This window comes from Purpureocillium lilacinum (assembly GCF_023168085.1).
Source record: "Purpureocillium lilacinum CBS 284.36 DNA, scaffold_7, whole genome shotgun sequence".
Lineage (NCBI taxonomy): Eukaryota > Fungi > Ascomycota > Sordariomycetes > Hypocreales > Ophiocordycipitaceae > Purpureocillium > Purpureocillium lilacinum.
The window spans coordinates 62,845-86,120 of NW_027072117.1; the positions used below are offsets into that span (position 1 = coordinate 62,845).

The following is a 23,276-nucleotide window of genomic DNA, read 5'->3' on the forward strand; positions in this document are numbered from 1 at the left end:
TTGCTGACGGCTCGCTGCCCAAGGCGATACGAGCCATACGATGGCCCTGATGAAGACCCTTGAACATTTGCCAGAGCCGCTTATTATCGTGATTGCCACTGCAGTCGCACAAAAGCACCGTGTCGCTTTTCTTTTTCCCCATCAATTATCACTGTGATTCTGCAAAACCGACTTGCAGGGAGCGGCTTCGATCGCCATCGCAATCAAGCCGCGACGCATCTCCCGGCCGGTGATAGCTGTCGGACGCTGATGTCTCACCCCGAAACCCCCGCACGCCTCCCACGGACAGCGCGGGGCTTCAGTGGAGCGCAACAGCACATGGCAGAGTCGTACCTGCAACTTCAGCATGATGGGCGGTTCGAGTTCAGGCTCAACCTCGTTCCAGTACGAACCGCTCCCAACCGTTTCTCACATCCGGCTCCTTCAGAGATTGAGCCCCGCCAATGACGGCACCCTGCGATTCTCGCTCGTGGCCCATGACGCCGAGAACGACCCGAGAAGGCCGTATTACTGCCTGTCATACACCTGGGGGAACCCGTTTGCGCACGGGAACCAGTTCAAGTCACATTTTGAGACGGTCGGACCGCAGTACGACCACTGCAATAAGCTGCGCGTTCTCGTCAATGAGCAGGAAATGCTCATACAGAGGAACCTCTACGACGCGCTAACCTTGATACCGCAAAACACATTTGCAGAGTACGTCAATAGCCCGCTAGATGGCACCAACGGGCGGACCTGGCTGCACGTTGCTGCTGGTCGCGGTCGCTCGTCCACGGCTGAGACGTGGCTCCGTTGTGGCGCCGACGTGAACAAGCTCGACGACGAGGGCCATAACGCGCTGCATTACGCCGCCGGCAACGGAAAGCCAGAGTGTGTCTCACTCTTGATGCGGAATGGCTGTCGGACCGACGTGCAGGACATGAACGGCGAGACTCCCATCGATCTTGCAAAGAAATCTGGTCATGAAGACATGGTTGCTCTGCTGAACAGCTCGATTACCGGTGACAGCGAAGCCGAGAAAAAAATCACACCCGCCGAAGGGACCGTCTTCATCTGGGCTGATGCCATCTGCATCAATCAGGACGACGTGCAAGAAAAGAGCGCCCAGGTCACCATGATGGACAGAATTTACTCGGATGCTTCGTACGTCGTCGCCTGGCTGGGTCCGCTCGATGAATACTCCGAAATAGGCATTCGCACTCTCAACACCCTCCAAAGCCACCTAAAGAAGTTTAAGGAAAGCCAGATTGAACCGTACAGCGGGAAAGACAAAGAAAAGTATGCCGAGGCAGATATCCCCTACATCTCTTGGAAGGAATGGGTCGCCCTCGCGAGCCTCTTCCAAAGGCAGTGGTTTCGCCGCGCGTGGATTGTCCAAGAGGCCGTCTTGCCACGTGCTCTTCTCATGTACATTGGGACGACCCTTGTGCCATGGCGCAACCTCGGGCAGGTATGCGAGGCCATCCAGCACATGGAAGCCAAACTTGGCACGCACATGTCCACCGCCTTTATCCCAATACAAGACGCTGCGGTACCAGTCAATTGGAACATGGCCGAAGTCTCCAAGTGGAGGAGGTTCAAGTCTTACGCCAGCGAAGAAAAAGATACCGCCCAGGAGTATCAAGACTTCTTCACCTTGCGACATCTTCTCACCAACTTCCTGACCTTTATCGCCTCGGATCCCCGGGACAAGGTGTTTGCGTACTATGGACTGCTGAATCTGTTTGCCCCCGAGCGCCGCCAGGTGGACTATCGCTTGTCCGTGTCCCGCATCTATACCACTGCGGCGAGGGAGCTTATCGCAAGCGAGAAAAGCCTCCGAGCCCTCTCGCTTTGCGTGTTTCACGAGCAGCGCCGAAGCGGCCTCCCCTCCTGGGTGCCGGACTTTAGCCTGCCCGCGATGAACGCCATTTCTACAAACTTTACCGCTGACAAGGGACTCGAGTTCACCGTGCCGATAGCGGTGGACCCTGATCACCCCGAGCTTCATATCCGTGGAGCTTATGCGGGGAAGATTTCCCAGGTTGGCGGTCGGTCAGGCACTAGACCTGCAGAAAAGCTGTTGTTCGACCGATCGTGGCTGACACTGCCACTGTCCCTGCGAGAAAAAGGCGGCTACGGGGAGAATCCTTGCCTTTCGTCGATTTTGTGGACAACGCTGTGCATGAACATGTCCGCGGGGAGTCTCTTCGACACAGGCCTATACGGCGACAGTGCTCCGCTCGAGCAAGGCATTGGTTTTCGATACTTCATGATACTCCTGATCCTGGCAGCCGCAGACGGCAAAATCCGCGAGAAGCTAGGCCTTGAGATCACGACGAAACAGGAGCACATCTTCAGCCACCTCGACTACGACCCCATGACAAGCGACATGGAGCCCGTGCTGGCAGATCTCGACGCTTTTGAGGAGTACGACGGCGAGGGCAGCTGGATGCCCACCCGGAAAGAGGTCCTCGAATACTGGAACGACTTCGGCTGCAGCCTGATGCGGATCACGGAGATGGACGCTGACGGCGGGCCGTTTGACTACTACCTGCCCGCGGGCGTCACGCAGGAGAACTCGCGCCCGATCGGCAACGGCTACGCGATGCTGCACTCCAAATGGGGTCGGAAATGCCAGGCCTTCATCACGGCGTACTCGGCGGTGTATGGCGGGCGGCATCTCGTGACGGTCAATGACAGGTACTTGGGCATGGCGGGCCTGTCGGCGAAGCCAGGCGATGAGGTGTGGCTGCTCGCTGGGCTGCATGCGTTTGCTGTGCTGCGGCCCGGTGATGAAGCCGCGTCGAGCGAGGGTGCTGGACGGGCAGCCGGGCCGCGACGACAGTTGGTCTGCACCTGCTACATCAGCGGGATGATGGACGGCGAGGCGGTGGAGTCGGTCAGATCCCGATTGGAAGATGTCGTGCTGATATGATGTTCATGGGCCGGACCCGGTCACTACTTTTGCGTCGTCCTCGCCGAAGCCCCCAACATTTCGAGCCTGCAGTATCGCGTGAGCATGTTGCCCGTCGCAGTGGACGCGATGACCCTGGGACGTGTCGGAGTCTCCCAGATTCAGGGACCCCACGCTCTCGCTGGTGGCCTGACGCTAATGCAACTGGCTGACAAGCCTGGAGCCACGCACGACACTCCACGGGCACAGCAGGAGTGCGCATTGTGGGTCCCCGGAGCGGCGCCGTTGTATAAGTCGGGGAGCTTTGCCTCGACTCCCTTTGACTTCATAACGCACCATGGATTCTGCAATGCAAGGCAAAGTCTTTATCGTCACCGGAGGCGCGTCGGGTATTGGCCTTGCTACAGTGCGAGAGCTCCTTAAGCGAGGCGCTTCCGTCAGCGTTGGCGACATCCGGAGCGACACGCTCCGAGCCGCCGTTGCGCCCCTGAAGGCAAGATACGGCGACAGACTGCACCACGATGTGTTGGACGTCACAAAGCGCGAGCAAGTCCGTTACTTCATCTCTACAACGCTGCAAGCATTCCAGAGGCTCGATGGATACGCGAATATCGCGGGCACTGGCGGTCATCGCCTCGGCCACGAAGATGTCTCGGCTACCAGTGATGAAGAATACGACTTCATTATGAACCTCAATGTACGTGCGACGTTTATCGCCCTCGGAGAGACCTTGCGACCCGGTACGCTGTCCGAACCCGATGGAAGTGTTGTATGTGTTGGCAGCATGTTTGGCCAGCGAGGATTCAAAAGCGGCGCCGTCTTCGCAGCCTCTAAACACGCCATGACGGGCCTTGCAAAGAGTGCAGCGCTGGAAGCAGGCAAGCGGGGTATACGCGTAAACGTGGTCGAGCCGTACGTGCTTCGCTAAAGACGCTTCGGCGGGTCGTGATCTGGCGCTGACGAGCATCACTACGTAGGGGCGCGATCGACACACCCATGCATCGACGTAATATGCAAAGCGACATGCCAGATCCGACGCCAAACAACCCGATACCAAGACTGGGCACACCCGAGGATGTTGCAGGTGTCATAGCATTTCTTCTAAGCGACCAGTCCAAGTACGTCACTGGAGCATCATATGCGGTAGATGGCGGCGCAAATGCTTGACATGGGAGCGGCGGGAGCCGGCGGGGCTTGACAAGTCAACCGCCGTAGCTCCCACAACAATACAAGTCGCTAGAATGACACTCAAGACATGTTTTCAAGTAATAACACAAGTAACAGTACGGTAAAAAATAGCCCGACGCCCACATATATACACATCCAGCCTTGTCGATCATGCTCTCGTTGTCCTGAACAGGACTATCCTTGCCTCGGCACACTGTCCGAAGTCCCAATGAAGCGCCTGTCTTTGTCCAGTGCAAGCACGCGCAGGTGATTTTCTGAGTTTAGCGGCAGGGGAATCCTGGTTTCGAAGCCCTGGCGCTCGACGGTGCAATGGTTGATGAACGCATTGCCATCCGCGCTTGGTCCGCTTTGGAGCACCCAGGCACCCACTTCGGTTGCCCCATTCCAACTCACATATAAACTGCCGCCCAGTTCATCACCGCCTGTCTCCGGTCGAACCACTATTGAAGGCTTGGTATGCGGTCGACCGACCCAGGGGAACTTTGAGGCTCGGTATTCCCGGCCGCGGCCTTTCCGGGTCGACCCTCGAGTATGATCAAGACGCATTTCGCAGAGCTGCTTTCCGTCCCGGGAATACTCGGTAAAGCCCAAATTTACGCCCCCAGAAAGCAGGACATTTCCATTGGGGAGAACCTGCGCGGGGCTCGCATCGCCGTATGTGGACAAGGGTTGTGTCCGGCCTTGCGGCACCGATGCCGATACGACCGCCATCTCTCCCAAGTCAAGCCGCACAATGACCCCCCGACCACCGCTAAGAATGGAGAGCGTTGGGTATGCACTGTCGCCAAGAGTGTCCCAGCTTGCGTGCTGGTGCACGGCAAGCGCCGTTGCTAAATCATCGGAGAGGCCGCTGAAGCTGTTGTGGGCGCCTCCTAGCTGCCATTGAAGGTGGCCATCTTCCGCGCTCACGCTCGAGATTGTGCGGGTGCACGGCGATGAAATGAGATAGGCACCGCTCTCAGGGTTCTTGTCCATGGCGACGATGGAGAACGGGTTCATATCGTCGCTGGCATGTCGTCCTGAGCGACAAGAGCCCTTGCTGTCGATTATACTCTCGCTGGCATTCAAATGATCCATGGCATGCCATTCGAAGATGAGCTTGTCCGAGTGAAGATCGATCTCCTGGAAAACACTCCCGTAGTTGCGTCTTCTAGTCGAGCCCGCCCGAAAAGAGTGCGTACGGGTCTCCGGATCAATGGTTAGGATGGCAGTGCCATTGCTGGTGATGAGAAGGTTCTTGACGTCGCCACGCATGCCGCCTGCAGGGCGGATCTCCTTAAATACTCTGTAGGTGTCGTCCAGCTGATTGGAAAGCCGTCAGCCTTAAATTCAATCTCCCTGAACAGGTTCAGGCCCCCGTAACCTCGGTCAATGAGACGGAGCGTTTCCTACCATGATGTAGTGGCCCACGCCGGAGCCCTCGTCGGGAATCCAAAATGTCATGTACAAGGCATCGTCAAACCTTTGTACCTTCATGTCTCTCACCCCAGCCCACTGCGTTGGCTTCCAAATCAAGTCGCCTTTGTGGTCATAAGTCGCCGCCCCAGATCCATAGGCTTGCCAACCGTAAGGTTCCAAGAATGTGAGCCCACCATCACAGCGCTCATCGGAGACGAGCACTTTGAGCTTTGGAGCGGCGCCATTGAAAGAGCGATACGTCTGCTGCGTCGCGAATTCGTAGCATCCCCGATCGCACCAGGAGGAGGCGTCGACGGGGTCCTCTCGGGTGCCCCCAAGGGAGCCCAGGCGAACTTGACTGGCAGTTGATATGCGTAGTAGCAAGCTCAGAAGCCCAAAGCCAAGAGGCGTCGCAGGCGTGCGCATGTCGGCGGTGGCTCGCAATTGAGATCGAGACGTGGATGGTAGCGGATAGATCGGGGATGACAGTTTTGGAATCGCGACCACCGAGACAGCCCAGCTTAGGGGACACTTGAAGTCGGTGGTGCCAAATGAAGGGAGAAAATGATCACATCGTACGCCTGGGGACACCTATGATGGAAGATTCGGCACGGACGTGCACGGGGATTCACAGACGACACCAGGTCATGACGACGGGTGCGAGCTTAGCCCCAGATCGCACAGATGATGGTGGATCAGATTAGAAAGCCAGTACGGCGGGACTCGACGCGCTAGCAGGCAATTGCCAGTAGACTTTATCGCTGCCACTGCCTTGCCGGTGGTGGGGGAGCGTCCCTTCGTGCCGGCGAAGCCACGAGTGTCTCCTTCAGAGTCTGAGCCACGGGCCAAGACCGACGGGATTCCACGCTAATGCGACTCGCTTACACCCAACTAACCGCTAGCACAGCATTTCACAACGGTAAGCCCCGGCTTTTGCGGAGGTTAACCGGACATCCCACATGTCGCGACGGATGGTCGGACATAGCCGTGTCAGGCGAAATGTACGGGGAAAAGACGGGCGACAAAGTGACCAGACAGTAATTGTAGACACAGGCTACTCTTGCGTCGGCCGTATGGCGAGCAGCTGTGCAGGTCTGCTCCGTTCCATGTATGCGCTTATCTGCTGCGGCGAAAGCCTCCCCTCGCCTCTCCTGTCGCGCCAGTAGTTTGTCGCCTGGAATATTTCAGGACACCCAAACAGCAGCCATCCCCATTTCTCCAGAAAAGCCTCGCTGGCCTCCCAGCAACGCGAGTCCCAGGCGTCACCCCAAACTATGAGAGTGGCTTTGCCGGCCACGTCATCGAAATGCGCCAGATCGTGGCACAGCACGTCCTCGTCGCATATGTCCGGGTCTTGAATCGCTCGCAGGAAGTTGTCACGCATGCGCGGCAGAGGGAAGAGGTCAATCCAAGGGTGGTGTTCGAGCAGGGCTTGCAAGGGCGTGGGATGCAGGCTTGCAGGCCAATTACTCGCGTTCACCGTCAGGCCAAGCATCGGTCCCTGCTTGTTAAATGTCGAAATGGCGTCATAATTGAGATATTCCTTCGAGAAGCCGAGTAGCTCGGCATTGCGCGCCAAGGCGGTCATGACATTAAACTGAACAAGGGCAGGCAAGTGGGAGACTTGTGGGACCCCATGCATGTAGCTCGCGTGCGCGCGGTACTGGAACAGCTGGATGGCGGCCTCCGAGGTCGCGGTGTCTTCCCGGTTTTGGCAAGCCAGACGTCTGGACAAGTGCACCCTGTCTGCGGGGGGCGCTGTTGCAGTGTTGTCGTGGCCATCGATGCTGCAAGCTGGCGTGTCTGTTAGAGTCGATGCCGACGAATAACGCTTGCGTTGCTCTCGCTTTTTCTGACCTAAATGCGGATCCCCCCGGTCAGCTCACATGAAGGCGTTGTCGGAGCTGGTCGACCCTCACGATATGCCCTCTGATTGAGTCTATTCTGTAGCATCCGCCGCACAGACGTGCTTGTCACGCCTGACCAGTCCTCGTCGTGGTTTCGTACGCCAAGCTGGTGTGGCATCCAGCTCAGCTCTATTGCTGGGGTATCCTGGCGGGACATTGTCGACTGAATCGGTGGCACCACAAAGGCAAGGTTCTTGTCAGTGCCGTTGTCTGCCTGTTGCGGGACTGTACATATATGCAACCTGCTGACAAGTGCGCCGGCTGCGGAGCTTTATCTTGCGCTAGGTCATGGGCCCGTCGCAAATCTTCACCAGGGAGTCTCCGACGCGGTGGTTAGTGCGTAAGCCGCTTGCATTAGTGAACGTCAAACGGTACGACAATTGTGGTTCCCCAGCCCACTCACTGAAGATGGTATTGCACCTTTTGCCGGGTAAGTGTCAGGCCATTGGCCCGCCTCGCCTGGTACCCACGCCTCGATCTTATCGCCGAAAAAGTGGCTGCACTCTCCGCCATGCTGAACCCCACATACGAGAGCGCGATAACAACGTCCGTTGACTCCGTTCCAGCCTCTGCGACGAGGAACCCGTGTGTTGTGAGTGTGATGTCCTCGCCGGCTTGGCTATGTTCGCAACTGCATACTGCATAGCTCACCGAGAGCTTCGCACTGTTTGTAGCACGCACACAACAAGGCTTGTGGTTAGCGAAGCTGCTTTTCCAGGGTCCTAGAGCTGACCATACCAAACCCCATAATCCGTGGGTCCACGGCATCTGAAAGCTCACCCAGCTTTTGCAAAGACTTGATTCGCAACGAATAAAGCGCACATTCATAAGATGGATGTGGCGTAAAAATTGGCAGCCGAAGCGTCACGGTTCAACTACCCTCTTCTTGTTTGCCGATATCCCGAGGAACCTTCCCAACCATATCAACACGAACCCATCCGACTACTTTCTCGGCATTGTGGACACTGTATATGACTTTCATAGCCTCATTGACAAACAACCGGTCACCAAGTTGATAGCAGCCAGAATCATTCCTTGCGTGATGCTCACTGGCTGAGTCGTGGATGTCAATTCGATGGCCAGAACCGAACGGAACTCTGACGGTACCGAACCGCACGTCGACGAGCGTGGCACTTTCCAGACACTTGAAGAACTGCTTGGAACCGGCAAGTACGGAGCTACCCATTTTCTCCTTTTCGTCGGGAGGAATATCACCTTCAAGTATCCGGACGTAGTCCCTTGGTAAGGTACTGTTATCCGAAACGGTCATCAGATTGGTCCTGATTGCCAACGTGCACGCACATTTGCACACAAAACTATCTCCATCCGTCATGGTGAGTTTCTGGGGCGATATCATGCAAAATGGCCCGGACGCAACGAACATGGGCCGGATCGCTGCCAGTCGTTCCTGTGAGACTTTCATCTCAACCACAGCCAGCATCTTGAGGCGATTGTATGTGGGTTGGCAATCGTGTTTGCTTAGTTGCCGTTTTAAGAGACCGACTCGTTCCCAGCAAGCCAGGGTGAGAAACTGGGTGACCATATGTCCGACCTCATTGACATTTTTGTCAGTCCATGTAATCCGGTAGCAAGGCCTCGCCGACTGTCGGACTTGCTCGGTGTTCGTCACGAAGCAACCAGTGAGAACGGTGATGTTTGGGTACTTTGCAACGTTGGCGCGTAGAAAGGAGCATATTCCCGGCACGTTGAATGTCTTTTCGGCGGTTTCGTAACATGAATCTACGCCACGCAGGAGGTACGGGGTGAGTAGAAGCTCGTAGTCAGACCTCTGGAGTTCTCTGTATATCTCGTCCGGCTTTCCAAAGTGTGTCAAGTAGTGCCAATCGTCAGAGTAGTTCATTACGGCGTGGGCCCTGATTTCAGAAAAGACAGACTTGATCTCCTCTGGACTGAAGACTGGTCCGACGGACTGTCCTAGAACTTAAACGCAACCTTTCATGAGGACATATACTCCCCCTTGTGGCGCTTTGGCAAAGATGTCTCGACAGCCAAGATTGTAGAGAAACTTGGTGAATTTGACCGTGTTGTCCAGACAAAAGGTTGCCGTATCCAGATGTCGATAATGGAAGCCGAGCGTTGGTCTCCCGGGATTCATGCCGCTGGTTCCGTCCAGCAGTTGACCTTCCTTCTCAAAGAGATAGATCCTGAGCGATGTGAATTCTCTAGCAAGACATATAGCTTGCACAGTGCCCGCGATGCCACCACCAATGATGGCGAACGTAGCCTCGTCGTCCATGGTGCGACCAGATGTTGGAAGTTATCGTGAGCGTCCAAGTAGGCCATGGCAAAACCTCCGAAAGATTTTTCATTCTGTTGAGGTGAGCTCTGTCTCAAGACGTGGGTGCTTCCCATTGGCGTAAGGGTCTAGGGTTGAGTGGCCAAGCCTGTACATCGTACTGCTCGCCGATACATTTGCCTGTTACTGTCATAGTTGCGTAGTGAGTACTTGCCACGCAGCAGTCATTGATACATTTCTTGTAGGGACATCTCAAAGCGATGCACTACCACGGATGTGTACGCATGGGTGTTTTGTGGATAACGCCATGAAGCAAAATCCGAGCACTGCGATGATCAATGGCGCAGACGACAGACACAGACCAGAAAAGCTACAGTGGATCATGCAAGCAGGTAAAATTATTGGGAGGAAGGTATGTGATGTGGCCTATATCACTGTGTGGGATCAGATGAATGCCGCTGCCACTATGACGACAAGTCCCACCACCCCCGAAAGATACCAGGACGCTGCTGCCATCGCAGCTTCGTTTGCTGAAGTCGTTGTCCCAGCCGAACCCCCAGACTGCGTCGCTGTCCCCGCAGCGGGCGGAGAGGTGGTCTGCCCGGGAGTGTTTGTCACAGTGTCTGATGAGGACGAATTGTCGCCCGCGGCTGTCGTGCTTGCCGCCGCGGATGAGCCATCGGACGTCTTGGTTGCCGCTGAGCCCTTGCCGCGCAGTTTATCCCCGAGAATGCTTGTTGCACGGGGAAAGTCAGTCGCTGAGGAGCTCCAGGCGATCCAGACGCCACAGGCCTTGCCGACAGCACCCCCGAAGTCTGAACCAAGTCACCTGAAGTCAGTACCCCGGTCAGCCACGCAATCAACAGGGTTGACACACCGAGGGCGCAGGGCGCCTCAACGTCGCGCGCCACATCACGGGCAATGAACCCCGCGTGTTTGCAGAGACACTCGATGTCGGAGCCATCAACCTTGGACGTGTCGCAGCCTTCTTGGTTCATGGCCCTGGCAAACGCCGAGAGGGAACAGGTCGGAATCTCGTCGATGTATCCAGAAAGACTGCCCACTTCGAAAGCGACCACGGCCCCAAGAAAGCCCAAAAGAACGGGTAGAAGATAACCTGCCTTCATATTGACGACAAATAACCGGCAAGAGTACCGGCGACACTGCTTTTCTTGTCTGATTATTGACTACAGCAATAAACAAGGAAACATCACGAATTTTTATGGCCAGCCTCGTCCGTGGAGCTCGTCGTAGCATCGCCCTGAACTGGACGAGGAATTGACGCCCGAGTGCGGCTGAGATGCGCATTCGCTTACTAGGCTTGGCATTGTGTCAGCTGGAAAGTACTTGCCAGCAGGAACAGGCAGACAACTGCTTGAAAGCGTGCACACTTGCAGTGGCGCAGGGGATACAGGGGTCCGTCGAAGCCACATTGTGCCATACCCGTGCGCCGCACCAGCCTGATCAAGGCCCTGAACCAAGAGTCTCGGTACGTCCCGACCGGGTCTACATATTACTTCAGGTTAGCCTGGATCTGCATGTGCCTGGTGCGTTTGCGGAGTCGTCAATGTTGACCGGGCTGGGTTATTGGTCCATTTGCCGAAGGTGCCAGGACGTTGACTACTGGGATGGCGAACCGAGACCTGCCCGTTCTTGCCTAAGCACACCCCCGCGAAAGCTGGGGTCGGGGTTTCTTTGGCAAGCTGTGCGGTACCATGCCCTTATGAATGGAGTGCAAGAGGCTGGCGCAACCGTGCGAGTCCGGCGTCACAAGAGCAGTACTTATGGCAGGTCCACATACGATACCAATACCCCGGCGTTAGGACCAGGCCGACTGAAGGACCCCATCGTTCGTGTGGACAGACGACACTTTGCTTCGGCTGGAGATATTGTTATCCTTACATCCTACGAACCAAGTCTGTAACCTACTCCCGAGAACCTGTAACTACAGCTCATCGTGGCTCCTATACTTTGGCTTGGGGGCTTTACGTGCGCGATTCGGATTCCGGCTTCCAAGTCCTGCACCAAATCTCCTTCGCACATCGGTTGTTCCATTGGTGGCCTTTCGATAAAGATCCAGCCTTCTTTTGGGTATCGGCATGCCCCCCCGCATCATCAGTCTCCGAAAGTCCAATTCTCGCTCACGCTGCCCCAGGATAATTTGACCAACAGTGGGCAGTCGCCCCTTGACTGGCGCGCTCGGGGTAAAAAGCTTATCCACAGCTGCTGCCGCGTCCTTCGAGGTCACAAAGTGTGCATGGAACTCCAGTCTCAAGAGCTCGCAACCTTCTGGGGCGAGCACGTTGCCGGAGCAGATCGGGACAATGTTCTGAACCGGTGGGAGGTCTCCTGGATTGCTGGCCGGCGTCGAATCCATCTCGTTCTCCCATTTCTGACAAAATTCGTATCCGTAGAACCCCGTGTCGCATATTCCCGCGGCCAAAAGTTGCTCGGCTTCCGCCTGTTTCTGATCCTTGCTGGGGAACTCAGGAGGGAGTCTGTGCTTGTGAAGTTCATCCTCCCAAGCCTTGCATTTCTCGACTCCGTAGTACGTCGCGTCGCATATACCCGTAGCTAGTAGGGCCTCAGCTGCTGCTTGTCTTTCGTCTTCTGTTGGCTTGTCTGCATCGACAGTGGTGGAGCCGATTTGGTGCCATATCTTCAGCTCTTCTTGCTCTGCACACTGTTCTAGATGCGTCTTCTCTGCGCCATCAAGGTTCGCAGGTGTTGAAATCTCGTCGTCTTTGTCGTCGTCCCCTTCGTCTTCCGCGGTGTCGGTATCTCCATCTCCTGTTTCATCATCCTCATTGTCGTCCTCTGTATCCTCAGTGTCATCTTCTGAGTCCGCGTTATCGTCATCTGTATTCTTTCCTGTCTCTCCATCGTCACCACCGCCGTGATCGGAACCCTGAGTCGGGGGCGGCTTGTTGAAGGTCTCCTTTGGGGTCTTATTGCCATCTTGGTCAAAACAGTGCGTACCCTCGCTGGGGCACTTCCATGGTCTCTGGCCTATGATCTCGGGATGACCATATCCTGTCCAGTAGGCAAGTTCGCCCGTCAGGTACTTTCCGGCTGTAACCGCAGCGGCGGCAGCGGCGCTTGGCCAAGCCCCAGACTTTGCTGCTGCAGCGCCAGCTCCCAACCCGCCAAAGTCGAACGCCCAGTTGGACATGGCTTCCCATTGCTTCCTGACCTCCTCCGCAGCCTTGATGCGCTCTTCTATGCTGTATTTATACTCCGCCCATTGGCCACTCGCGTCTTGAACCATGCCATATGGCACGGGTCTCGTGTTCTTGAAGCTAGCAGTCTGAGCCATCTCAAACATGTTCAGCTCGAACATCTTCGTCAATGCTTTGCTTCCAGACAGTTTGTTTCTTTCTAGACATATGGCTGCTGCTTCCAAGGCGACGGCGGATTGAGGCGGCGACACGTTGGTCGAAGTCGGATCGAAAAGCTCGTCGCAGTTGATGAAGCCAGGGCCATCGCTGTTTTTGCACAGTCCCGGGGGCGTGTCGAACAACTTTTGTCTGCAGGCTTCTCTGTCCACGATATTGATTGCTTGGCAATATTCTAGAAGGCCTTCGGCTCTGGGATCTTGGCCGATCATGACCTCCCACACCTCCGCCTTGGTCAGGGTGGTAGCCAGGATAGGATCAAGCGATAGCTGACTTGGCTGCGCGGAGACCACATAGGCACCGTAGGTGACCAACGTCAGTCTAGCCAGCTGGGACGCCATGGTTCGAGGGTCGGTCGTGTCGGTGGTGATGTCTCCAGCGATTGATCGACTGCATTCGAACCTGCTTATCTAGCAGCCATTGCTTTCGCAAGTCACCTAGCAGGACATCGGGGATATATAGACGACTGCACCCCGCTCTTCAAGCTGCATTAAGCATAAAATTAGAGCATTGGTTTCCGCGCTATGGTAAATCGATCTCGCTCGTGACCGTGCGGCTGTTTGGAGGCGGCTGGGTTCCCATTCCAGCTTTCAGCCTTTGCAACATTCCCAGTTGAGCCAACAGCAGCGGACCACCCGCGTGCGCCTCGAATTCCAGAGGATGAACCGATGAACAACGGGCGAAGCTAGTGCTTTATAGCGCAGTGGCGTTGAATAGCGATGGTTGGTGATGCTGAAGTATAAGCCGCCGCTAGACTATAACAAGAAAGGCTAAGTTGGCTACTCCTTCAGCTACCCTTAAGATCACATCAACACCAAGGTCATCTGCAATTACTCGCCGCGCACGATGTTCACTAGCCGGAAAACTTGCGGTACGAGGGCAATAGCGGAATGTCCAAGCAACATGCCACGCTAGAACAGATCCTTCAGCACACCCACAAAATGCAGCAAGGGCGTTTGCCACGTTGCGGATCAGCTGGGGCATTCAAAGATCGGATCGGATACGATAGTAGGAAACTCGAACTGGTAGCACCTTTGCATTTCTAGAGATGGATCCGGTCGGTACAGTGGTCGAAAGGGGGAATCTTGGCCTGAGACGTAAGAGTCAGAATCGTGTTTTGCAGTCAGGATTAAAGCAAGTCGATGTGACGGCGGCGGAGGGTTGCGCCACATGACACTGAGCTGTTTTTTCCGGCGGCCAAGCTACTACAGACTTCCTCCCAGGTCTCATTGCGCAGTATAGCAGTTGGGATCATCACGGCAGTCTCTGTAGACAGCGAGAGTCGCAAACCTAGGTGCCTCCAATCCTGCAAGATGAGCAAGAGTTGGGACCGACGTGCATCTGAACTCTCCCATACTTTTCCGGTTAGAGTTATGAGATCGCAGCATGTCAAACTCGGCATTGGCACCCGAGAGAGGTGGAAAGAAGGATTAACGGGCTGGGTCACCTCGGAGGTGTCGCATGCCGTTGTGGTGAATCCAATACCACATGACTTCGCCGCTACTACCAGCCCAAGAGGACCCCGCACAGAGACCGAGTACTTATCACCGCTTTAACAACGCATGCTGGGTGCCAATGTGACTGCCTAGTCTGGGTCCTGTAAGTACCAGGAGCGGCATTACATCAGCGATAGAAGAGGGGGGATGGGATGATGTGGCAATGGGGAAAACGGCGAGTGGAAGCGACGTGGAACACTTCGCGTGTTGGTGTGGCCATCCTGGAAGAATGGCTGATACCATATACACGGAGCTTGAACGGCCGGTGTCCAACAGTGGGTGCATTTTCACGGCCGCATGCGTTTAGCAACGAGACGGCGTCGCCCCGACGGAGCGGAACAAGCCACGGGCTTCCCAGTGTCAAGCTGTTCTGCTGATCCTACGTGGCGCGGAATGCAGGTTTCCGTCGACCATCGGGCCGGTCATCTGTTTGGGACGACGGGACTTAGATAATATCCTGCCTGACATACCCGGCGCCTGTGCGTGGGGGTTGACCACCTCCCTTGCTGCCAGAGAGACGTGGCGCGGCATGGAACAATTCCCGAAGCATCATCGTGGGGGCTCTCTCGCCAGCCACAGGCACATGTAGTCAGACATAGGCTCCCATCTCGACATGGCTTGCATTCGGGACCGGTTCGGCGACGAGAGTCTCCAATGGCCGGGCAGCGGAGATGTTACCCTCAAGCCATTTCGGTAGCCTCACCTGTTCCTGAAGGCGCCCACGCAGGCACAGGGTCCTCGGAGATGCTTGGCACTCGAGAGACCCAAGTTCGTAGCCGAAATGTGCCGGTGGCCGAAGCTGAATGTGTCGTGGCTTGCAACCTTGAACATGGCAGTTGATGGGAGACGGCTGCTATAATTGGCAGCCCGGCCCCACCCATCCATCGTGGGGCCTTCTTCGGCGGCTTGAGAACGGGGCCGCCGCGGGGTCCAGCCCCGGCGAGACGGCTGCCATCCGCATCCTCAACCGGGGGCCCCGCCTTCCGAACATTTCCCGTGTGCGTGTGTAAAGGGGGCCAGCTCGGGCGAGTGCCCTCCGCTGGGCTGAGGATGCACTCGGCCGCGTCGGTGCCGACGGGGGCGCTGACTTTTGTTGGAGTGTTAGCCACGATGTTTCGAGGCTCTTTGGCTTCATGGCTCTTGATGGACATGGCAGTTGAATCCCAGGTATAAAAGAGTCTGATTGTTCCTGTCAATCCGATCAATTCAATCCAGCATCCACAGCAGCATTGCAATCACCACTCCTCAATCATACACTTCAAAGCAATACACTGAGCACTCATTCAGTCGCCATCTTCCAACTTATACAACTTCACAACCACATCACACTTATACAAGTCCAACACCCAATCAGTCAACATGTACGCCTCCATCATCAAGACCGCCATCGTCGCCGTCGCCCTCGCCGGCAGCAGCGTCAGCGCGCGCCCGCAGGCCGAATACCCCAACAAGTGCGGCGACATGGTCTGCCCCACGGACAAGCCCCTCTGCTGCGGTGTCTACTTCGACGGGAACCTTGAGCTGGAGTGCGTGGCTGGCCAGACGTGCCCCCCGATCCAGTACCCCTCCACCACCACCACGGCCGCCCCGCCTCCGGCGACCCCTACCTTTGGGCCCAAGTGCGGCGATTCGTTCTTCTGCAAGCCCGGCCAGGTGTGCTGCACCCTCTACACCTGCGCGGATACTCCCGACCAGTGCCCCAAGTAAATGCGCCACTAGGGCCTGCTGGATCGATCACAGAAACGGTCTTGTTGGACATCGAACGGCGGAATAGACTGGTGTTTGGCGGGAATAGAATGAGACAGATGGGTTTCGGCTCGCGCTTTTGATGGGTAGACAGTTTTGGCTTTGGAGGACCTCGGCAGCTTGCTGAGGTCCATCTTCACTCTCTTGTTGCCGTTGACTACTAGACACTCCTTGTGCCCATTTATTGGCTAGATATTTCGTTAATTCACGTGCGATCTAGACAAAGATGTCCGTTCGATGCAGTCCTCGGAGTGAACATGTGTCTGTCGCAGCCAGTGTTGATGGTCGACGGCACTGGAGGATGCCGAGTCGTAGACGCAGAGCGACATGGGCTTGTGTGCGCGGGCGGTAGTGCATTGCCTCTGCTTTCACCATCGTTACGCAATCAAATGCCCGAGCCGGGAAAGGCGCGCGATCTGATTCAATGAACTACATGCCTACTACTGCACTTACGTGAGACTTGCGCGAGGCCGGTCGTGAGGCCAATGCGACATTGCAAGCGTGTGCTGCTTTGGCCGATTGACTCATTCGCGCTCACATGGCCCAAAACCACCGCGCCGTGTCAGCACCAACCATTGAACCATCACCAAATCTTCAAACCTGCAAACAATCCACAGGGCACCTTGAACAAGCAAACATGACCGACGCACCCCAGACTTTGGTCCAGCGCGGCTACGATGAGATTGCCGAAACGTACCTGAAGTGGGCGACGCAAAAGGAGACGCCGCGCCCTGCCCAGCTCCAGCTCCTGTTCCGCGAGCTCGGGGGCGCGGCGTCGTCGGCGCGCGTGCTGGAGCTCGGCTGCGGCGCCGGCGTGCCGGGCACGCAAATCCTTTCGCAGACGTGCGGCAGCGTGGTCGCCAACGACATCTCCGACGCGCAGATGCGCCTCGCCAAGACGCACATGGCGGGCGCCGACAACGTCGAGTTCGTCTCCGGCGACATGACGCAGCTGGCCTTTGGCGATGGCTCTCTTGACGCCGTTGTCGCGCTGTACTCGATCATTCACCTGCCGCGGGAGGATCAGAAGAGGATGTTTGGGCGCATCCACGCCTGGCTTCGGGACGGGGGCATGCTCCTGTGCAATCTGGGCACGTCGGACGACGAAGGGTCTGTGGCGAGCTGGTTGGGGACGCAGATGTACTGGAGCCAGTGCAACCCCGAGGCAAACATTCGCATGGTGGAGGGCGCTGGCTTTCACGTCGTGCAGAACAAGGTCATTGAGGAGGAAGAGGATGGACGCATCATTCCGTTTCAGTGGATACTTGCGCGAAAGGGCGAGCCCGCGAAATGAGAGGCGACGCCTGCGGCCTCACGCGCTGCGCTGAACGGCAGCGGGTATCGCGCAGCGACAAATGCAGCGTTGGGATTCGCGTTATCCCGTGCGTGGGCGACACCGCTCTGTTGTTCACTACGTGTTGTCCTATAGGTGTGCCCTCTCCCTAGCAACTCGATTGACTCCCTGCCTGTTGATGAGACTGAGCAGCCTCTCATGTCAGTGTGAGGCTACGGGGTTTGGAGAATGTCCTCGCTCCGCAGGGGATACGACCCCTTGGTGTTCGCAAACTGCCGCTTCAAGTCCAAGGCCTCGGCGTACTGCGCCGCCTGGGACTCGTCCCAGTCCGGGTTCTTCCATGAAAACGGCACGTCCATAGCCTGCAGGTCGTAGCCCATGTAGATGGGGATGAAGTCGGCCAAGTGGTACATGTCGCCGGACTGAGCCGCCTTGCGATCGACCTTGTTCCACGCATCGGCGGTCTTGGGATGCCAGGCCATGGGCTTGGGGCGATGCTGCCGAAAGTAGGAGCAAGCGTGCTCACGCTCCATCTTGATGGCCTTGAAGATGCTGTCGGCGTCGGACGAGGCGCTTTCGCTAAGAGCAAGCTTCCAATTATCCGGCTTGCCGGCGGCCGAGGGGCTCTTCAGTGGTGGATACGAGATGTCACCGGTGGCGTCCTTCTTGGGGTCGTCGCTTCTGTTGCAGGCGTCCCAGTGGCCCACCAATACCTTGGCCCGTGTCGCGAGATGGAGGGCGTTGGCTTCCGGGCTGTCGCACTTCCTGGACACGGCCTTGACTGCATGCTCGGCGTCTGTGTACTGGAGCACGCGCCGGCTGAGGTCGCCGCGAGTCTCGAGCGAGAGGAGCAGCAGAGAGAGCAGCTCCAGGTCGTCCTCGGCGTGAGGCGGCGCATGCGTCTTGAGCAGCAGGCCAATGTACGCAACTGGCAGACTCGCGTCAGTCGGACCTTGGGGTGGTCAAGACGGTCAAGTTGATAGGCACGCGCACCTTGCCTCACTGCATCCTCTTGTGCCGCCGACGGAGGTTCATAGTCGTAGGGTACGTACGGCCAGGCTAGCTCCTGGGTTTCCGAGGCGCCCGCAGTGGCACCACCGGCACCGCCCTGAATGGCTTCCAAGTCAAAGGTCTTGCTGCCCAGGACGGTGGTGATGACGAACGGGGACGAGTCTTGCTGGCTCATGGCGTCGGCTGTCGAGGCTGTTTCACACTTGGTGATGGGATGGGAGCTGCCGTTCTTGTGATGCCGTCGGACGAGACACTTCCCTGCCTCACCAGCTCGAGTCGTGGGTATATATAGCCCGCGAGCCAAATTTCGGCGGATGCCTTTTTCATCTCAAGGGTTCTCCGGATCGCGTAGTCGCTGTGCTGCTAAGTGGTTCTTTTCGTCTTGGCAGTGGTATTAGCCGCTGCTGGAGCCTGGACAGTGGACGGTTTAGCAGGCAGCCGGCGGGGTCCAGAAGATTACACGACGCCGCCGGGTGACGAATGCCTGGTTATTCCCGTGGCGGCGTTCACGTCGCATATTATTTGGAAAGTCTTCCATTCTGGGATTTAATCCGGATGCATAAGCGGGCTCTAGTCGCAATTGTCGCTCCTGGTCTCTCTGAGTCGGCTCTGCTGCTGCGTACCTACTCGGGGTTTTCGCTTGTTTGACGGCCTACCCTATCGTTGGTCTGGCCAGTGGAGGAATACTCCAGGGCTGCTCAGGGCACGGGCAGCACCGTGGCTCAAGTGGGATTGGCGGATTCCAAGCTGCTGGGGCCGTGCTTAACAGGTGGAAATCTTCGCCCGGACAGCTGGAGGTGTCCCTAGTCCCCAGGCCAAGCCCGCCCGGGCGGTGCGGGACTGCCCTCCAGGCGCTTCGCCAACCACATTGCGTTCTTCCCAAGCAGCCTGTACCAACTGGTTGAACTGCCTCCTGTCTGCGGCTCTGGCACTTGGCGCACGTGGCAGCCGCAGATGACGTCGTCGCAGCTGACCAGACCAGACTCTCCGCCGTGCTCGGAGACGGCGCTGCACTGCCCACGCCCCCAAAACCTTCGGCTCCCCCGCTAAACTTACAGCGGTCAACCCGCTGGACGGCTCCGACTCCCATCCCCACAGCGTGAGATCTACCGGATCCCCGTCTCCAACCTCCTCCACCTTCCCGTCCGTCCATCCCGCCGTCCCGCCTCCATCATTTCAGGTTCATCCCAATTCTCCGCGTTCCACGACGTCCGTCCAAACCGCGTCGTGCCTGCAGCGTCCCTCCGCAAGCAACCCTCCGCTGTGACCCGGGCACGTCTGGCGCACCGGTCACCCTCCGCACTCGAATGTCCCTTGTTGCTCCCGCTCCCTCTCCCTCCACCACCGCCGCCGTCACCGCCGACCCGCGTCCTCCTTGATGAATACCGCGTCGCCAGCTCGGACCGCGCAACAACCAGAGCGGCCCGACGCCGATCTCTCAAACCCCAGCCGCGTCAGTACATCGAAACATGCAAACATGTCCTCTTTGTGACTGCGCTGACGGTCCGTCGATCGACAGGATCTTGAAAATGCCTCTCCCACGCCGTCCGGCACGCCGAGCGAGCCGCCATCGCCGGCGTCCGAACCCGAACATGCGACCCTACCGAACGGCGACACCACGATGAGGGCGCCCTCGAAAGACTCCGCCCTCCAGCGTGCCTTCAAGGCCCTCGGCCGCAGGCTCCATGCTCCCGCCACCGACTTTGCCCACTGGCTCGCCTCGCCCAAGGGCCGTGGCGTGCTCAAGTGCACCATCGCCTACACCATCGCCAGCCTCGCCACCTTTGTCGGTCCCTTGTCCGACTTTCTCGGCCGGCCCGACGGTAAGCACGTCGTCGCCACCATCACCGTCTACTTCCACGCCTCACGCTCGGCCGGCTCCATGATCGAGGCCGTTCTTATCGCCAGCGTCGCCGTCGCCTACGCCGAGGTTATATCCATACTCTCCATGGCCACCTCGGTGCTCGTCGGCTCCGTTCTCGGCCTCGTCACGCTGGCGCACGTCCTTGTCGTCGTCGTCTTCATCGGCGGCGGCTTCGGCTTCATGGGCTGGGTCAAGCAAAAGATGTCCAACCCGCTCGTTAACGTCGGCAGCACGCTGGCCTCGCTCGCCATCATTGGCGTCGTGACCAAGGAAAACGCCGTCGTCGACAATGTCTTTTCCAACCACAAGATTGTGCAAGTCTTCAAGATGCTCGTCATGGGCATCACCACGGCCGCGGCGGTCAACCTGCTGCTCTGGAGAGTCTCGGCCCGTACTTCGCTTCGCCAGTCGATGAACCGCGCTTCGACGTCGCTGGGCCAGATGCTGTCTGTCATTGCGAGCGACTTCCTCCAGGGTGCGGAAAGCGACCCGTCGTCGCTCGCCGAGCTCGCAGCCGCGCAGAAAGCATACGCCGCAGCGTACCCGCAGGTCATGACCAACCTCCGCGAGGCCAAGTTTGAGCGCTATTTCCTCGGACAGGAGAAGCTCTACGCCCTCGAGAGATCGACTGCCACTGCTATTGGCACGCTTGCTCAGTCCATTGGAGGCTTGCGGAGTGCCGCCTTCGCCCAGTCTGCCTTGCTCAAGGAGATCCGCGGGCGAGGCACGCCGTTTTCACCCGTCCCGCACCTCATTTCTCCGCTGCACAGCCGGTCCTCGAGCTACGCGTCAGCTGGCGCCGATGGCGACAACGGGCCGTACTTTAGCAAAAAGGCTGGAAAGGCCCCCTTGCAGACGCCGACGGACACGTTCAGGGTCTTTGTGACGATGATGGGGCCTCACATGGAAACCCTCGCCGACATCCTTTCACGCGTTCTTCGCGACCCGCCCTTTGGTGGTGCGCCCGACTACGAAGTCAGGGTCATGGACGATTTCAGGTTCCACTTGTCGGACGCCCTCAGCGGCTTCAACATCACTCGCGCCGCGGCTCTGGCGGAGCTATATCAGCTCATTGACGAGAGTCGATCCCGGTCTGACAAGACAAAGGCCGAGTTTGAGGAGATTGCCGCGGCTTGTGGGCACTTTAGCTTCAGCCTGCAGAGCCTCGGAGAGGAAATGTCAAAGTACTTGGACGTGGTCGACGATCTCAAGTACGTGAGCGACCACAGCAAGCGGAGCTGGCGGTGGCTGCTGTGGTTCAGAAAGCCCTCGTCTCGGGGCCTGTCCATGTCAGCCTTGCCTTACGAGTCGGCCGATACGTCGAGTTGGGTCAAGCCCATCAAGAAGTCGGCGGTCCCCAAGGGCATCCCGGAATCCATGGTGGAGCGCCGGGATACCTTTGCGTGGAGGGCGGCGCCAGAGGCCAGTCGATTGCTTGCCACCGTCTCACAGCATGTGCTCAAGTTTACGCGGACTCTGGCGAGGGACGAGAGTAAGTCTTACTTCAGATCATCACGGTCCAGTCAAGCTGACATGCGCAGTTCGTTTTGGACTCAAGGTTGGCATGGGCGCCTCCCTTTGGGCCATGTGGGCTTTCATCGACGTCACCCGCGACTGGTACATGTACTATCGCGGCGAATGGGGCCTGCTGTCGTTCATGATCGTTTGCTCCATGACGGTGGGCGCGTCGAACACGACCGGCTGGGCCCGTTTCCTGGGCACCTTCTTTGGCGCCGTCTTCTCCGTCGTCAACTGGAACCTTAGCCAGGGCAACGCCGTTGCTCTGGCAGCTCTGGGTGCCCTCGTGGCGTTCTGGAACTTTTACCTCATCGTGGCCCGAGGCAAGGCGCCGCTCGGCCGCATGACGCTACTGGCGTACAACGTGTCGACATTGTACGCATACAGCCTCAGCCAAAAGCTCGACGACGACTACGACGATAACGAAGGCGAAGGAGGGCGGCATCCGCTCATCATCTTCATCGCCGAGAAGAGAGCCATGTCGGTGATTGCAGGAATACTGTGGGGGCTCATCGTCTGCCGGCTCATCTGGCCCATCTCGGCTCGCCAAAAGTTCAAGGAAGGCATCTCGATGCTGTACCTGCAGATGGGACTGATCTGGCGACGCGGACCTCTGGCCATTCTCCTCCGCAGCGATTGCACGCAGAGCTACCTTCGCTCGGGCGAACAGGACGCTATGCAGCGATACGCCGACCGGCTCGAGGCGCTGCGACAGGCCGCGGCGTCCGAGTTCGAGCTACGAGGGCCATTTCCGTTCGAGACGAGCGGTCGCATCATGCGCAGCACCAATCGCATCCTCGACGGATTCTACGCCATGAGTCTCGTGACACAGCTCAAGGGCCGACTGACTCCGGGCGAGCGGGCGTTGCTGCAGTACACGGCGCCGGAACGCGCGGTGCTGTGCGACCGGATGTGCCACGTCTTCCAGGTCCTGGCCAGCTCCATGATGCTGGAATACCCACTGACCGACGCCGTGCCGAGTGTGGACGGCGTACGGGACCGTCTGCTCAGCAAAATCTTTGAGTTCCGCAACGCGCAGGAGGTGATAGAGCCGGGGCTGCGCCGCGGTGAAGGGTCCGCCGCGGAATTCGGCCTGGACATTGTGGTGGAAGAGAAGGACTACGCGCTGCTCTACGCGTACGCACTCGTGACCGGCCAGGTCGCCGAGGAGCTCAAGGTGGCAGAGCGAGAGATGGAGAGCCTCTTTGGAGTGCTCAACGAGGAGTCGCTGCTACTCCAATAAAGACATGTCGTGGCGGATCTTACGACGAGGACGAGGGATACCCAGAACCAATCTACATTATCT

General features: G+C 57.7%; 9 protein-coding genes across 9 annotated transcripts; 5 read left to right on the plus strand and 4 right to left on the minus strand.

The window, feature by feature from the left end:
* Positions 1-346: 346 nt before the first annotated feature.
* PLICBS_008924 (uncharacterized protein) lies at positions 347-2,917 on the plus strand (the record flags this gene model as incomplete). Its single annotated transcript, XM_018327777.2, has 1 exon — positions 347-2,917. The coding sequence occupies one exon, from the start codon at positions 347-349 to the stop codon at positions 2,915-2,917; it is 2,571 nt and encodes an 856-aa protein (XP_018173718.2).
* A 316-nt stretch (positions 2,918-3,233) lies between these two features.
* Positions 3,234-3,824, plus strand: PLICBS_008925 (uncharacterized protein; the record flags this gene model as incomplete). The annotated part of the gene is made up of 1 exon (XM_018327776.2): positions 3,234-3,824. One exon carries the CDS (start codon positions 3,234-3,236, stop codon positions 3,822-3,824), a length of 591 nt encoding a protein of 196 aa, XP_018173717.2.
* A 795-nt stretch (positions 3,825-4,619) lies between these two features.
* PLICBS_008926 (uncharacterized protein) lies at positions 4,620-5,908 on the minus strand (the record flags this gene model as incomplete). The annotated part of the gene is made up of 3 exons (XM_065601501.1): positions 4,620-4,639; positions 4,831-5,386; positions 5,477-5,908. 3 exons carry the CDS (start codon positions 5,906-5,908, stop codon positions 4,620-4,622), a joined length of 1,008 nt encoding a protein of 335 aa, XP_065457573.1.
* Positions 5,909-6,536: 628 nt separating this feature from the next.
* Positions 6,537-7,546, minus strand: PLICBS_008927 (uncharacterized protein; the record flags this gene model as incomplete). Its single annotated transcript, XM_065601502.1, has 2 exons — positions 6,537-7,269; positions 7,467-7,546. The coding sequence occupies 2 exons, from the start codon at positions 7,544-7,546 to the stop codon at positions 6,537-6,539; spliced, it is 813 nt and encodes a 270-aa protein (XP_065457574.1).
* A 4,045-nt stretch (positions 7,547-11,591) lies between these two features.
* PLICBS_008928 (uncharacterized protein) lies at positions 11,592-13,382 on the minus strand (the record flags this gene model as incomplete). The annotated part of the gene is made up of 1 exon (XM_018327772.2): positions 11,592-13,382. One exon carries the CDS (start codon positions 13,380-13,382, stop codon positions 11,592-11,594), a length of 1,791 nt encoding a protein of 596 aa, XP_018173713.2.
* A 2,514-nt stretch (positions 13,383-15,896) lies between these two features.
* Positions 15,897-16,244, plus strand: PLICBS_008929 (uncharacterized protein; the record flags this gene model as incomplete). The annotated part of the gene is made up of 1 exon (XM_018327771.1): positions 15,897-16,244. The coding sequence occupies one exon, from the start codon at positions 15,897-15,899 to the stop codon at positions 16,242-16,244; it is 348 nt and encodes a 115-aa protein (XP_018173712.1).
* Positions 16,245-16,920: 676 nt separating this feature from the next.
* On the plus strand, positions 16,921-17,577 carry PLICBS_008930 (uncharacterized protein; the record flags this gene model as incomplete). The annotated part of the gene is made up of 1 exon (XM_018327770.2): positions 16,921-17,577. One exon carries the CDS (start codon positions 16,921-16,923, stop codon positions 17,575-17,577), a length of 657 nt encoding a protein of 218 aa, XP_018173711.1.
* A 212-nt stretch (positions 17,578-17,789) lies between these two features.
* Positions 17,790-18,763, minus strand: PLICBS_008931 (uncharacterized protein; the record flags this gene model as incomplete). The annotated part of the gene is made up of 2 exons (XM_018327769.2): positions 17,790-18,505; positions 18,571-18,763. The coding sequence occupies 2 exons, from the start codon at positions 18,761-18,763 to the stop codon at positions 17,790-17,792; spliced, it is 909 nt and encodes a 302-aa protein (XP_018173710.2).
* Positions 18,764-20,209: 1,446 nt separating this feature from the next.
* On the plus strand, positions 20,210-23,213 carry PLICBS_008932 (uncharacterized protein; the record flags this gene model as incomplete). The annotated part of the gene is made up of 2 exons (XM_018327768.2): positions 20,210-21,944; positions 21,994-23,213. 2 exons carry the CDS (start codon positions 20,210-20,212, stop codon positions 23,211-23,213), a joined length of 2,955 nt encoding a protein of 984 aa, XP_018173709.2.
* Between the last annotated feature and the right edge of the window lie 63 nt (positions 23,214-23,276).